The sequence below is a fragment of the Ranitomeya imitator genome, chromosome 1 (genome assembly GCF_032444005.1).
Source record: "Ranitomeya imitator isolate aRanImi1 chromosome 1, aRanImi1.pri, whole genome shotgun sequence".
Lineage (NCBI taxonomy): Eukaryota > Metazoa > Chordata > Amphibia > Anura > Dendrobatidae > Ranitomeya > Ranitomeya imitator.
In genome coordinates, this window is record NC_091282.1 from 419,762,578 (window position 1) to 419,776,446 (window position 13,869).

Consider the following 13,869-nt stretch of genomic DNA (forward strand, 5'->3'; position numbering starts at 1 on the left):
CATAGGCCACGTTCACACTAGCGTTATGCTAGTTTGCGTCGGGCGACGCAGCGGCGACGCATGCGTCATGCGCCCCTATATTTAACATGGGGGACGCATGCGTTTTTTTTTTGTTGCGTTGTGCGACGCATGCGTCTTTTTTGCCGCTAGCGTCGGACCAAGAAAACGCAACAAGTTGCATTTTTCTTGCGTCCAAATTTCGGCAAAAACCGACGCATGCGTTGCAAAACGCGTTTTTGCGTGCGTTTTGCTGCGTTTTTGCGTGCGTTGTGCGTTGCGTCGCCGACGCAGCGGCGCACAACGCTAGTGTGAGCGTTACCATAGCTCCGAGACTGGGTGAAATAATAATGGATAATTTACATTAATTAGTAAGGTAGTTCGCCCAAGCCAAGAAACAAAGACACAAAGCTGCGCTAAATCTATAAGGCTATGTGCAAACGTTGCAGATTTGCCTGTGGAATTTCCTGTGCAGATTCTGCATTTCTTGGCAGAAAACGCAGGTCAGAATCTGCGCCTTGCTGTGGGTGCTGTCACGTGTGGTGGTCACGTGACGCCCGAGCTCCGGCCCTGTCACCATCATCCAGAAGTTTCGAAAACGTTCTCTTGGAAGACGAACGGTGACGTCACCGCGACCCAGAATTCAGCCGCGGAAAGGTGATCACGTGAGTACACACTAGTAGTCATCTGTCACGGTGAGCGCAGCAATACTAGGTCTGTGCCGGGAAGGCTCCGCCCCTCAGTGCTGACGTCTGATCTTCAGATCACCGCACTGGCAGTGACGGGGGGATCTGGACTCTGCGCACAGCGTCTGCGCCTCCTTCAGGACGTCTTCTGTGTGTGATCACCCCCGTCCTGTGCTAAGCCTTGAGATGTCCCAGCCCCTCAAGTGTAGCGGCCGGCTCGGCCCCGGCACTAGCTCTGCTGCAGGTGTTGCGGCTGCCGCCTCAGTGCTCTCCGTGCCCGCTCCGGACCGACTCCGCGTGTTGGCCGCTCACCCTGCAGAGCTCCCGCCAGCTGAACCGCCACTAACCACCGGGAAGAAGAGAGCGGCCAGGGGCTGTGTCATGAGCCAGCTGCCCTACTACTGCTGCGGGGAGGTGGTCAGAGGCTTCGGCCGGGGATCCAAGGAGCTGGGGGTCCCGACAGGTGAGAGAGCGCTGTGGGACCACAAGGCTCAGCACAGACTGCGGCGTCAGTATGCGTGAGACACCCGTCTGTGTGCTAACAGTACATGTGCGCTCAGGACGGGGGTGACCTGTGTGCTGACCCCGCAGCCCAGCCTGTGTACCCCCCTACTGCAGGTGTTGGTGTGATACTGGGGGTGACCTGTGTGCTGAGCTTCCTCCTCTGACCCCGCACATGGCAGCCCAGCCTGTGTACCCCCCTACTGCAGGTGTTGGTGTGATACTGGGGGTGACCTGTGTGCTGAGCTTCCTCCTCTGACCCTGCACATAGCAGCCCAGCCTGTGTACCCCCTACTGCAGGTGTCGGTGTGATACTGGGGGGGACCTGTTTGCTGACCCCGCACATAGCAGCCCAGCCTGTGTACCCCCCTACTGCAGGTGTCGGTGTGATACTGGGGGTGACCTGTGTGCTGACCCCGCACATAGCAGCCCAGCCTGTGTACCCCCCTACTGCAGGTGTCGGTGTGATACTGTGGGGGACCTGTGTGCTGAGCTTCCTCCTCTGACCCCGCACATAGCAGCCCAGCCTGTGTACCCCCCTACTGCAGGTGTTGGTGTGATACTGGGGGTGACCTGTGTGCTGAGCTTCCTCCTCTGACCCTGCACATGGCAGCCCAGCCTGTGTACCCCCCTACTGCAGGTGTCGGTGTGATACTGGGCGTGACCTGTGTGCTGAGCTTTCTCCTCTGACCCGGCACATGGCAGCCCAGCCTGTGTACCCCCCTACTGCAGGTGTTGGTGTGATACTGGGGGTGACCTGTGTGCTGAGCTTCCTCCTCCGACCCTGCACATAGCAGCCTAGCCTGTGTACCCCCCTACTGCAGGTGTTGGTGTGATACTGGGGGTGACCTGTGTGCTGAGCTTCCTCCTCCGACCCTGCACATAGCAGCCTAGCCTGTGTACCCCCCTACTGCAGGTGTTGGTGTGATACTGGGGGTGACCTGTGTGCTGAGCTTCCTCCTCTGACCCCGCACATGGCAGCCCAGCCTGTGTACCCCCTATTGCAGGTGTTGGTGTGATACTGGGGGTGACCTGTGTGCTGAGCTTCCTTCTCCGACCCTGCACATAGCAGCCCAGCCTGTGTACCCCCCTACTGCATGTGTCGGTGTGATACTGGGGGTGACCTGTGTGCTGAGCTTTCTCTTCTGATCTGCACATAGCAGCCCAGTCTGTGTACTCCCCTACGGCGGGGGGTCGGTGTGATACTGGGGTGTATGATCCCTGATGTACAGCTTTCCAGTATGTCTTGGGGGTAATTCTTCACCTTATAAGATCATTGCTTGCTGTGTCAGAATGGACACGGCTTTACTTCTGGGGGTCTACCTTGTCATCACCTGGGTAATTCTAGCTCTCCCAGCTCTCCCTATCTGTTCAGAAAAGGGTCTTCAGTGATTGATGTGCATGACCTGATCTGGTGGCCATGTCAGTAATCTGTGGTCACCCGGAGCTCGGAGAGCCTCCTCTTACCTGACCCATCCACGGCTCTGCGCATGATTAGCTGGCCTGGCAGGACAATATGTGAAGGCCCTTATCCACATTAGATGGCTGTCAGCTGAGCGACGTTTGGGGCGATCTCAGGTGACCATCCCATATGCAGGAGCCCTTGTTTGGCCGAGTGCCCCTCAATTCTCTGAGAAAGCTGCCAACTGACACGACTTCTATCCAGGAGATCAATGTGATCAACAGACCGAAATCGGACATGCTTGATCGACATCTCCCGACCACCAGTCCCATACACATCAGATCGTCTGCAGAACCCGTCGATGGTGGTGGGGGGGGGTTGTGTTTCTGCCGACTTTAGTTTAATGGATGATTGCATTGTAGTGTTTATGGCCCCCGGTAGTTGTGGCAGGCAGTGCTACACTAGGCGTATGGCTCGGTGCCCTCCTGACCAGCTTTGCTCCTTTCTTGCAGCTAATTTTCCCGAACATGTTGTGGACAGCCTTCCAGCCGACCTCACCACTGGCATCTACTACGGCTGGGGCTGTGTCGGCACGGGGGACATTTACAAAATGGTCATGAGTATTGGCTGGAATCCCTTCTACAAGAACATCAAGAAGTCTGTGGTAAGCCCCATAATGCTGTGATGCCCTCTCTACCCTGACGTGCAGGACACACGGTGTGACGTTACTGCCCGGTGGCATCATGCGCTGGTTGGGTATTACATTCTGTGGTAGATATTGCCATTTAGCTCTAGCCTAAATCTGATCTGTATGACCCCACAGGGAGCTGGCAGCCATTGTCTCCTGGGCTGGAACCTGTCAGAACCGTGCAATGTGCCGTCACAGATGAGTCAGCTGGGGGCAAACGCATCCATTGGCTTACATGTTAAAGGGGGTCTCCAGTGTCAGAAATCCCCTGTCCCCAGGCTTAGGTGTTAGTGCTCCTGGAGAGAAGTATCTGAAACTGGAGAGCTATGTTCTCACAATGTTTCTAGGCAGAGTTCTCCTGAAAAAGCACCCCAAAAATGAAAATAATTAATGAAAGTGAAAATGATATTGCTGTGACCGTGCGTAGTGGTGTCATGGTCATTCTTCAGTAGGCTTTTTTTGGAAGCCACTCGCTTTAAATGAATGAAACAATATGAGAATATGACGGCCGAGCCACCGCAGTAAAAGATGGCAAGACCGCCAGCCTCTTCCTAAATCTTCTCTGCCTATAAAAGCCTCCGCCATTGTATTAGACATCGTGTTCTCATAGCTTAATATTTTCCATGTAGCTTAAATATATGTTGGGGTCCCGGCACACATTAGGTAACGGACGTCTGAACTTCCCAGTTTCTTTGCGCCTGGCTGGATTGGGCATGTTGGATTTTATCATGCCCATTCCTGTGCCATAGGTGAAATGCCATAGTGGCGTTAGGCAGGTTCCGGGAACCGAGCACGCTCGTCTAGGACTATCTTCATGTGACATGTCTGGCCTCCTTTAAGATGCAGTTGATATCAGACTCGGACTGTTCTGTCCTTGTACTCTCAGTATCGCTTCTGCGCGTTATTTGTTCAGCCTCGTGTGGTATATTTCATATTGTATGATAATGCTCTATACTATAGCAATAAACACTTTTTACACACACGTCTTTATCACCAATCTCCCCCTTTTCTTTTTTTCTCCCCTCAGGAAACGCATATTATTCATCAATTTACAGACGACTTCTATGGAGAAATCCTGCGTATAGTTATAGTGGGCTACATTAGACCAGAAAAAAGCTTTGACTCTTTGGGTAAGTGTTTGGCAAATATCTGACTTGCAGTTTGCGGTCGGCCACACAGATTTGGGGGTGAAATGGTGGTTTCCTTGCATAATTGGGTAATTGTTCTAGGAGCTGTCAAAATCCACTAGGGCTTGGTTGTGCTGCGCTGTGTACACATGTCCTCAGCAGAGTGTGAACGCAGCACTAATACTTTTTGCCCCACGTATGTATGTATGTAAGTATTTTACGTGTACTTTTGGGTGAAGCTAATGCTGGTACCAGAGTCAGGAAGGCGGCATGCCGAATCTTTCTTTATCCTAAGGGAATTTGTCAGGCGCTGCAAGTAATCTGGGCAGAGGCGATGCTGAGTGGTACTATTCATTAATGATCAGATGGCATCACATGGTGGAGGTCACAAGGTGGGACATGCGCTGCGGTCACTGCATCTTGAATTGTCAGTCTTATTTCATGGAGTAGCCACGCCACATGACCCATGCTGGAAGGGTGTGATAGACTGACAGCGTCTCACCTGTAGAAGGGGTCTTTTAGTCATACATTTTATTTATTTTTTTTGATTTTTTATAGGGGTTGTCCACTACTAGGACAACCCCTTGTCATTCCCCACGCTTGTCCCTGATAAAAAAGCCTGTACTCTCCTCTGCCGGCGCCATTCCTGCAGTGTCTGCACCAGGGCTATCGTGAGGTTGTATAACACCTCGTGCCCATCACGCAATCGGCACTGGTGTCACTGTCTCCGCCTTTAGACAAACTTACCATGACGAGGAAGCCAGGAATCAGTTGCTCGGACTTCCTCTTCATGTTCAATTTGGCAGAAGACGGGGACAGACACCATCACTGATTGGGTGACGGGCACCACTTGTCACAACAACCGCACGGGAGCCCCGGGGGAGAGCGATTGCTGACATCATACGGATGGCGCTGGCATGGGAGGCGAGTATAGGCATTTTTATTTCATCGGGGCCAAGTGTGGGGAAATGAGAAATTGTTGTCCTAGTAGTGGACAACCCCTTTAAAGCAGAGGTCCTCAACGTTTCTGACCTTCAGAGCCACATTCAGCTCTGACAGTGTCGCAAGCCACATCCAGCCTTGAGAGAGGGTCGCGAGCCACATTCAACTCCTGCCCCCTCACAATAGTGGCAACCAAAGCCCCCATTACAGGCAAAAATGGTAACTAAAGCTTTTCCACAAAAATCAATCACCCCAAAGCAGTATACTAAGATCCAGGGGTTCCTACAATACCCCCCCATTCAGTATTCTCCTATAAAGCACTCCCAAGACACTGTCACATCCAGCTTCAAACACCTCCTCTGACGAGTGGTGTCGTCTTGTCTCCAGCGTACCATACTTAAATCATCTCAAAACCCCTAAGACCAGTATATGTGCATCCAGATCTGCTCTTCTGTGCAGGGCTGCTCACAAAATTCACCATTTTCAGATGTGCTCTTCATACCTGTTTGCTAGAACTGGAACTAATGTACCAAGCTGACAGACAGCCGCGAGCCACAATTCATGGGACCGCGAGCCACATGTGGCTCCCGAACTACAGGATGGGGACCCCTGCCTTAAAGGAAACCTGTTACCAGATTTGGCTGATACGTGTTATGGCCACCACCTTACAGGGCTTATGTACAGCATTCTATAATACTGTATATCAGCCCCCAATCCGACCTGTAAAGAGAAGAAAAATACGTTTTATTATACTCACCTGGGGGCAGTCCAGGCCGATGGGTGTCGCAGGTCCTGGTCCAGCATCTCCCATCTTCTTGCGATACTGCCCTCTTGCTTGCTTCACATGCTCCTCGGCATCGCACTCCTGCGCAGGCGTACTGATTTGCCCTGTTGTGGGCAGAGGAAAGTGCTGCAGTGCGCAGGCGCTGGGCCTCTGACTTTTCCCGATGCCTGCGTACTGCAGTACTTTGCTCTGCCCTCAACATGGCAGATAAGAACGCCTGCGCAGGAGTGCAATGCCGGGGAGCCCGTTTGGATGACGCACGGGCGCATCATCCACATGAAGCAAGCAGGACGACGGCATCGCTAGAAGATGGGAGCACCAGACTAGGACCTGCGACACCCATCGGACCGAACCGCCCGCAGTTGATTATAATAAGTTATTTTTCTTCTCTAGCAGTCGGATAAGGGGCTTATCTGCAGCATTATAGAATGACGTATATAATCCCTGAAAGGGGGTGGCCGTAACTCGTATCTGCCAAACCTGCTGACTGGTTCCCTTTAAAAGGAACCTGTCAGCAGGATTGTGCACAGTAACCTACAGACTGTCAGGTCGGCACCGTTATACTGAATGATACCTTGGTTGATGAAATCCATCTTGTGGTTGTTGTTTAATCTGTTTTCAGTTTTCAGTTAATGATATCCCCATGCTCTGGGGCGGCCTCTGGGGGTCTTCATGTGGTCCTCTGATTAGGTATTCATAATGCAGACTGCTGACAGGTCACTGATCCCTCACTGACCTGCCCTCTATTTTACATAATGAGTATTATGTTGAAAAATAAATCCCCTGCATCGGCAGTGCCTGTTTTGCAGCATGATCGCATGTGTAATGTGCATTTAATTCTTTTATTTGATGCTATAATAAATTCCTAAAAATAAAAAATGTCTCAAAATGGTGCCAGTCGCACCTGCGCAGTAGCAGTTACCAGCGATTGCTGTTAGCTGCTACTCGTCATCTTGGAGGAGGCAATTTTTTTTTTTTTTCTCTAGCAAGTTGGTGCCACCTGCGCAGTAGCAGCTATCTTATCTCCGATGGCTGCTACTCCGCAGGAGCAGCTGGTGCCATTTTGAGACCTTTCTTATTTTTATGAATTTATAGCATCAAATTAAAGAATTAAATGCACATTACACATGCGATCATGCTGCAAAACAGGCACTGTTTTCAACAATACTCATTATGTAAAATAGGGGGTAGGTCATTGAGGGATCAGTGACCTGTCGTAAGCCCATACAGATGAATACCTTATCGGAGCACCACATGAAGATCCCCACAGGCTGCCCCGGAGCATAAGCATTACATTAACTGAAAACTGAAAATACAGATTAATTAAACAACTACAAGACTGATTTCATCAACCAAGGTATCATTGTAATCAGTATAACGGCGCCGACCTGACACTGTCTGTAGATTACTGTGCACAATCCTGCTGACAGGTTCCACTTACGTGTCAAACTCCTATGTTACTGCTGCCTTTTGTTAGTGTTCGCAGTCATGTGCCCAAGACCCCATTGTGCCCCTTCACACATCTCAAGTGCACCAAAAAATGAAAAACATCTCAGTAATTGTCTTTTCGTTTGGTCTTAGTTGGCCTCATATTGCAATTAAATTAAGAAATATAAGAAATCTGTGTCTCAGCTCGGCCATGTTCCCCCATTACCCACCTGCTCAGATTTTCTGCTTGCAATTGTCATTCCTGTGATTTTTTTTTTTTTTTTTAAAGTTGCTGACAAACCTGTCCTTTTCTGCCCACAGATGCCCTGATTGCTGAAATTCACAGCGACATCGAGGAAGCGAAGAAACAGCTGGACCTACCAGAGCGAAGGAAGCTAAAGGAGCGCTACTTCAACAATTCCCATAAAATTCTGAACGGCCATTGACTTCTGTCCCCTAATGGAATGTTCTCGCATTGCACTGGCATCTTAATGTCAGGCCGTCGTTGAAAATAAAAATTAAAAAGACACTTGGGGATGGGGCCTTAAACCTCATTGGACATCAGACCATCTCTTATATTTAATATTTAAAATGTTCATGGCCTAGATGTGACTGGTCATCACTGCGAAGGCTTTCCAATCAAAGGTTTTAGGTTTTGCACACATACAGATTGGATTACAAGTGATTTGCTGCCTTGTCCTTATGAACTGGGCACAGTATGACTTACAGATGTTATGACGTTCCACTAATATCTCATGCATGTAATTGTCATTCCCATGGCTTTACTATAGCTGTACCATGAGTGTTTCCTGTGCTGTATGTAGTCTGTAGCATCTTCCAGCTACAAACTCCATCACTCACCTTCCCCTGGTCCAGTGCTGTCTGCCACTGCTCCTGGTGTTTTTATTGTCTACTGAGGTCATGTCGACGATGCTGCAGCCAATCACGCGGCTCTGCCCAGTGATGACTGCACAAACTGCTGAGCTTACCGATTGACTGCAGCGCTTTTAACATGACGTCAGTTCAACAGTATCACACACTGGGAACAATGGTGGTAACACTGCACTAGACGCAGGGAGGGTGTGTAAACCAACTTTCCTTGGGGCAAAGGTTTTCTAAGCTAATAAAATAAAGTAATATCTTCCGATGGCCACCAGTATAGCTAAAATAAGTAAAACTGTATTCTTGTCCATGTATTGCCCGCTGGTCCAGCACTGCGTCCCTTATCCCCCTGGTCATCTGCCTAGTTTGGCACCAATGGGGGCTTCCCTTATACAATGTCTGATTGCTGCAGCTAATCATCGTATAAAAGTGCAATCAAAGACTGGGATACGCTAGATATCAAAGATTGGGATACACAGGCGGTCAATGCTGCAGACGAAAGGTAATCAGACCAGCCGAGAGTCAGGGACATTGCACTGGACCTGTGGGCATGAAATGCGTGGCTGTTGGCTTGCTTATCCTATATTGGTGGCTATGGGCAGCTTTTTAAACACCCCCTTGTGGAACCTCTTTAAACCAGTAGGTTTCTGCATGATGCTGCTAGGAATTTCTAACTCTTGTCTAGTATCCTGTCCTCAAAGTTTTTTTTATTGATTTTATTTTTCTGAAGGCATTATCGGCTTATTCATGTGTTCCTATTTTGACATTACATGTCCAACCAGAATTGTGGATAATGTAAGACCACTTGGCTATTATCATCTGCTGCTGTTCCTTCCTTGGGAAACCATTTCACGGTTGTGTACAAAGGGTGACTGATTCGTCCTTGGTTTGTGTCTGACTCATTATGCTAAAAAAATAAGTGCCTGTTATGGCTAAAATGTTCGAAAACGGCCCATCGTGTGCCAAACTCTTATCACATGTACGTCTATGTCCGTCGGCTTGATGCCCTTCAATTATTTTGCCTCTGTGTCACGGTTTCCAAGTCTTTAAACCTTAAATTGTAGAAAGCCGTTTTATTATTAAAGGTCTTTATTTGGCTTTACAGGAGCTTTTTATTTTTCTTCCTTTCATGAAGATGGCTATTTAGGTATACCCTGTTTAAGTGTGTTCTGTAAATCTTTAGGTCTGATGCCTCCGGTGCTAAGCCTGGAGAGTAAGTGTCTGTATATGAAACACTTGCCACATGGTGCAGGTTATGTGCACAATTTTAAGCTGCACCATCAATTAATATTAGTCGTACCAGCACATTCAGCGTTGTTATATGGGGGTAGGGAGTGGAAGGTAAGAACTTGAGATGATGCCTGCTTGTCGGAGATTGTCCTGTTCAGTTTTCCTAGGAAATCTTATGGTAATGTCTCAAACACCACCACCTACCCACCACCCTTATTATCTGGACAACCTCTTATGACCGGGTATTGAGGAATCTGAAGCTAGGTAAGCGCCCGGTAGTTCATATAGCAGGTTGTAACCTACTTTATTGCACACTAGTGCTAGCACTGTGACAAAGTGTTTTTATCCTCTGGAACACATTGAGCTTTCAAATAAGCAGGATACAATTGTGTTATCATCTGGATGCACCAGAGTATTATCATTATTAATCTATTATTTATTGTTTTGTCATTGTGTTGGTGTGCCAAATTAAGTGGTATATTTGGGGCAGATATTCCAGCTTGGTTATATGGTGCAACAGCCATTATAGTACTGGCCTTTTACCTTTAGCGCGATATCTACTTTTATCTATTGTAATTTTCAGTTTTTTACAAAGTCGGCACAGTATTTGTCTTGGTATCAGCGGCTTCAGGGCTTCTTCAATTTAGCGTCAGTGTGTTTCATATTTATGAACAGGATCCCGTTTTTCTCTGTCGCCCATGACGGCACCACGGAGAGAGGGGATCCGCCCACCAAGGACAGGAAACCTACGGATAAAAAGGCGGTACCACTCTCCTGCATCAGTTGGTTTCCTGTCCTTGATGGGAGACCTACGGACTTACCAGATCGACGTTGGAATTCCGGGGCCAACCAGTCCGACTCAGGCAGCTGGGGTCCCTCTGCCTCGGCTGGGGTGGTGACTCGAAGCGCCACCGCTGGGGGCTAGTGGGCCTACAGCGTGTGCGGGGGAGGTGACAAGGAGTTCGCGGTCACCTCCCCAGGTAAGATGCAGCAGTGGCAACGTCCAGGGGGGTCCCTCTGTGGTTGCGGGAGGTGCGGCGCGACCCTCCCTAAAACAAGCATCAGTCTGCACACTGCACCGCCATCAGGCGTGCAGAACAGCGCGCTAGGGACTGCATAGGACCGGGGGCACCGGTCAGCAGCGCCATATCTGCACTCCGGGCGCCATCTTGAAAGTTCGGCGCATGCCCGGTAATTGGGCTGGTCTCGCGAGGCGGCCGGAGCTTCTGTGCCGGCGGGGTTGCCGCTCGGGCGCATAGTACGGTCTGCGCAGGAGCCGGCGTTCGGCGCTCCTCGCCGCCGGGCGCTACTGCGCAGGCGCAAAAATAAAAAAGCGGCAGGAAGGCTTAAATGGGAGAAACTACATCCTCCCAGTGGCTCTGCAATATTCGGCAGGAGCCTCAAGAGCTAATAGTCGCCGCAGCGCCAGCGCAGCACGCGTTATTAGAGCAGCAACCGCAGACCAGCAGCAGTATGAGCGACCCGGCATCGCCCTTGCCAGAATCACCTCCACCTGTAGCGTCGCCGCAGCAGCAGCAAAAAAGGCGACAGCAGAAAGGACACCAGCAAAGAACGCCAAAGGTCCCAACACAGTAAGGAGTCCAGTACGGCGTCGGGGGGAAAAAGCCAGAGGCAGAGAATCCCCAATCGGTATTTATGGGTCCTGGAGGTGGTAAGTGGATCTTCGTGAAAGACAGAGACAGTAAGATTATTATTTGTCTCTTTTAGGGGAGGAAAAGCGTAGGTAAAACCAAGCACAAAATCTGTGCCATCTGTAGAGAGGATCTTCCACCTGCCTGGGAGAAGAGACTATGCAATACTTGCATACAGCAGATAGTATCTGAAAGCCTTCCTGGGTTTGCAACCGACCTAAAAAACCTGATTAAGGAGCAAGTGGAAGACACCTTTAGATCACTAAAAAGTGGAAAAAAACGGAGAAAGACCAGACACAGGTCCCCGTCTCCAGTCTCAAAATCTGACAGCGATAGTGAGAGTTCAGTGTCCTCCAACTCCTCCTCCTCATCTTCATCATCCACTTCTTCCTCGGGGGGGCATAACTGTTTCCCACTAGAGGACACCGATGGCCTCATAAAGGCAGTGAGAAGTACTATGGGGTTAGTAGACTCCCACCCTAAAAAATCGGTACAAGACATCATGTTTGGGGGCCTGGAACAAAAAAAGAGAAGAGCTTTTCCGCTTAATGCCGCAATTGCAGCTTTAATTAAAAAAGAATGGAGAAAACCCATGAAAAAGACTCTTCTAACTCCAAAAAGGAAATACCCCTTCGAGGATGAATCCTGCTCCTTTTGGGAGAAGGCCCCCAAATTAGATGTAATAGCTAAAGCTTCAAAAAAATTTGCTCTCCCGTTTGAGGACATGGGGGTCCTAAAAGACCTTATGGACAAGTAGGCGGACGCCTTTCTCAAAGGCTCTTGGGAGGCAGCGGGAGGAGGCCTAAAACCGGCAGTAGCAGCGGCATGTACTTCACGCTCCCTAATGATTTGGTTGAACCAACTAGAGGGTCAATTAAAGGGGAAAACTTCCCGAGACTCAATACTGAATACATTACCAGTAATGAGGGGGGCCGCGGCTTTCCTGGCTGACGCCTTGGCCAACTCCATCAGACTAGCCGCCAGGTCAGCAGTGTTTGCTAATGCGGCCAGGCGCGCCCTCTGGCTTAAGAACTGGCCAGGCGACCTGCAAACAAAAACAAAACTGTGTACCATCCCCTGCGAAGGAGAATTTTTGTTCGGTTCTACCTTAGACGACATCTTGGAAAAAGCAGGGGACAAGAAAAAGTCCTTTCCCTCACTGGGTCTCCCCTCTTATAGGAAGACCTTCGGAACAAGAGGTTTTTCCGTAAGAACCCGGGGAGAGGCCAAGGGAAATGGGACGATAAGAGGAATAAAAATAAGGGGTTTATCTTCAACAAAAACCCCAACGATAACAAGAAACCTTCACAATGAAGGTTCGCCCCAGGTGGGAGGGAGATTATCTTTCTCCCAGCCTGGGAAAGATTACCTCCAGTCAATGGATACTGAACATCATAGAATCAGGACTGAGGTTAACATTCAAGAGATGCCCTCGTCCCTCTTTTACGATAACATCTACAAGATCTTCGGCAGAAGAGCAGTTGGCGCTAGAAAACGAGGTCGTCGGGTTAGTAAAAAAGGGAGTACTCCTGGAGGTTCCCCCACAAGAAAGAGGGCAAGGATACTATTCCCCTCTATTCCTGAGGAAGAAACCAGATGGTTCCTTCAGGACCATTATCAATCTGAAAAACCTAAACGATCATCTAGAGGTTCAAGCATTCAAGATGGAAACGATAAAGTCATCTATCAAAATGCTGTTTCCTCAATGCTTCATGGTGGTCCTAGACCTGAAGGACGCATATTATCACGTCCCAATACACAAGGATCACCAAAGATTCCTCAGAATGGCGGTTCACATCAGGGGAGTCCTAAGTCACTTTCAGTTCTCAGCTCTACCATTTGGCCTAGCAATAGCCCCGAGGGTTTTTACAAAACTGGTCGCGGAGGTAATGGCTCACCTCCGGGAAGAAAACACCATGATTGTACCATATCTGGACGATTTCCTGGTGATAGGCTCCTCCCCGCAACATTGCGAGAATCAACTAGCATTAGTGATTCATTCCTTAAAGGAATTGGGTTGGCTAATAAACCTAGAAAAATCCAGACTGATGCCTTCTCAGGTCCAGGATTACCTAGGTCTCACTCTAGACTCCAAAAAAATGGAATGTCGGCTCCCGGAGAACAAAATACAAAAACTAAAAAGTTTAGTATTAAGAGTGCAATCTCTCCCCTCCATAACACTCCGTCAGGGTATGTCCCTTTTAGGCTCTATGACCTCTTGCATCCCTGCGGTCCAGTGGGCCCAACTACATTCAAGAGATCTCCAATGGCAGCTATTGTCAGAGCAAATGCATCTAGGAGGGCATTTAGACGGGCGGTTAACTCTATCTCCTCGTACCAATCACTCTCTGACTTGGTGGACGTTGCAGGAAAATCTTTCCCAGGGAGTCCCATGGGTAATCCAGATCTCGAAGGTCCTAACTACGGACGCAATCCCCTCAGGGTGGGGGGCTCATCTGGGCGATCTAGTAGCCCAGGGCATCTGGTCTCCGTCTCTAGCAAACAAATCCTCCAATATGAAGGAACTTCTTGCGGTCAAATTCGCCCTTC

General features: G+C 49.4%; 1 protein-coding gene across 1 annotated transcript; it reads left to right on the forward strand.

The window, feature by feature from the left end:
• The first annotated feature begins 758 nt into the window (after positions 1–758).
• On the forward strand, positions 759–9,539 carry RFK (riboflavin kinase). The gene is made up of 4 exons (XM_069763152.1): positions 759–1,146; positions 3,099–3,250; positions 4,302–4,404; positions 7,877–9,539. The coding sequence occupies exons 1-4, from the start codon at positions 870–872 to the stop codon at positions 7,999–8,001; spliced, it is 657 nt and encodes a 218-aa protein (XP_069619253.1). The 5' UTR covers positions 759–869; the 3' UTR covers positions 8,002–9,539.
• The last annotated feature ends 4,330 nt before the right edge of the window (positions 9,540–13,869 follow it).

Bases quoted from the DNA above. Each gene is read 5' to 3' on its own strand.
- RFK (XM_069763152.1), top strand. From the start codon at position 870: ATGTCCCAGCCCCTCAAGTGTAGCGGCCGGCTCGGCCCCGGCACTAGC. The intron at 1,147-3,098 runs GTGAGAGAGCGC...CCTTTCTTGCAG, and splicing joins GGAGCTGGGGGTCCCGACAG to CTAATTTTCCCGAACATGTT. The intron at 3,251-4,301 runs GTAAGCCCCATA...TTCTCCCCTCAG, and splicing joins AGAACATCAAGAAGTCTGTG to GAAACGCATATTATTCATCA.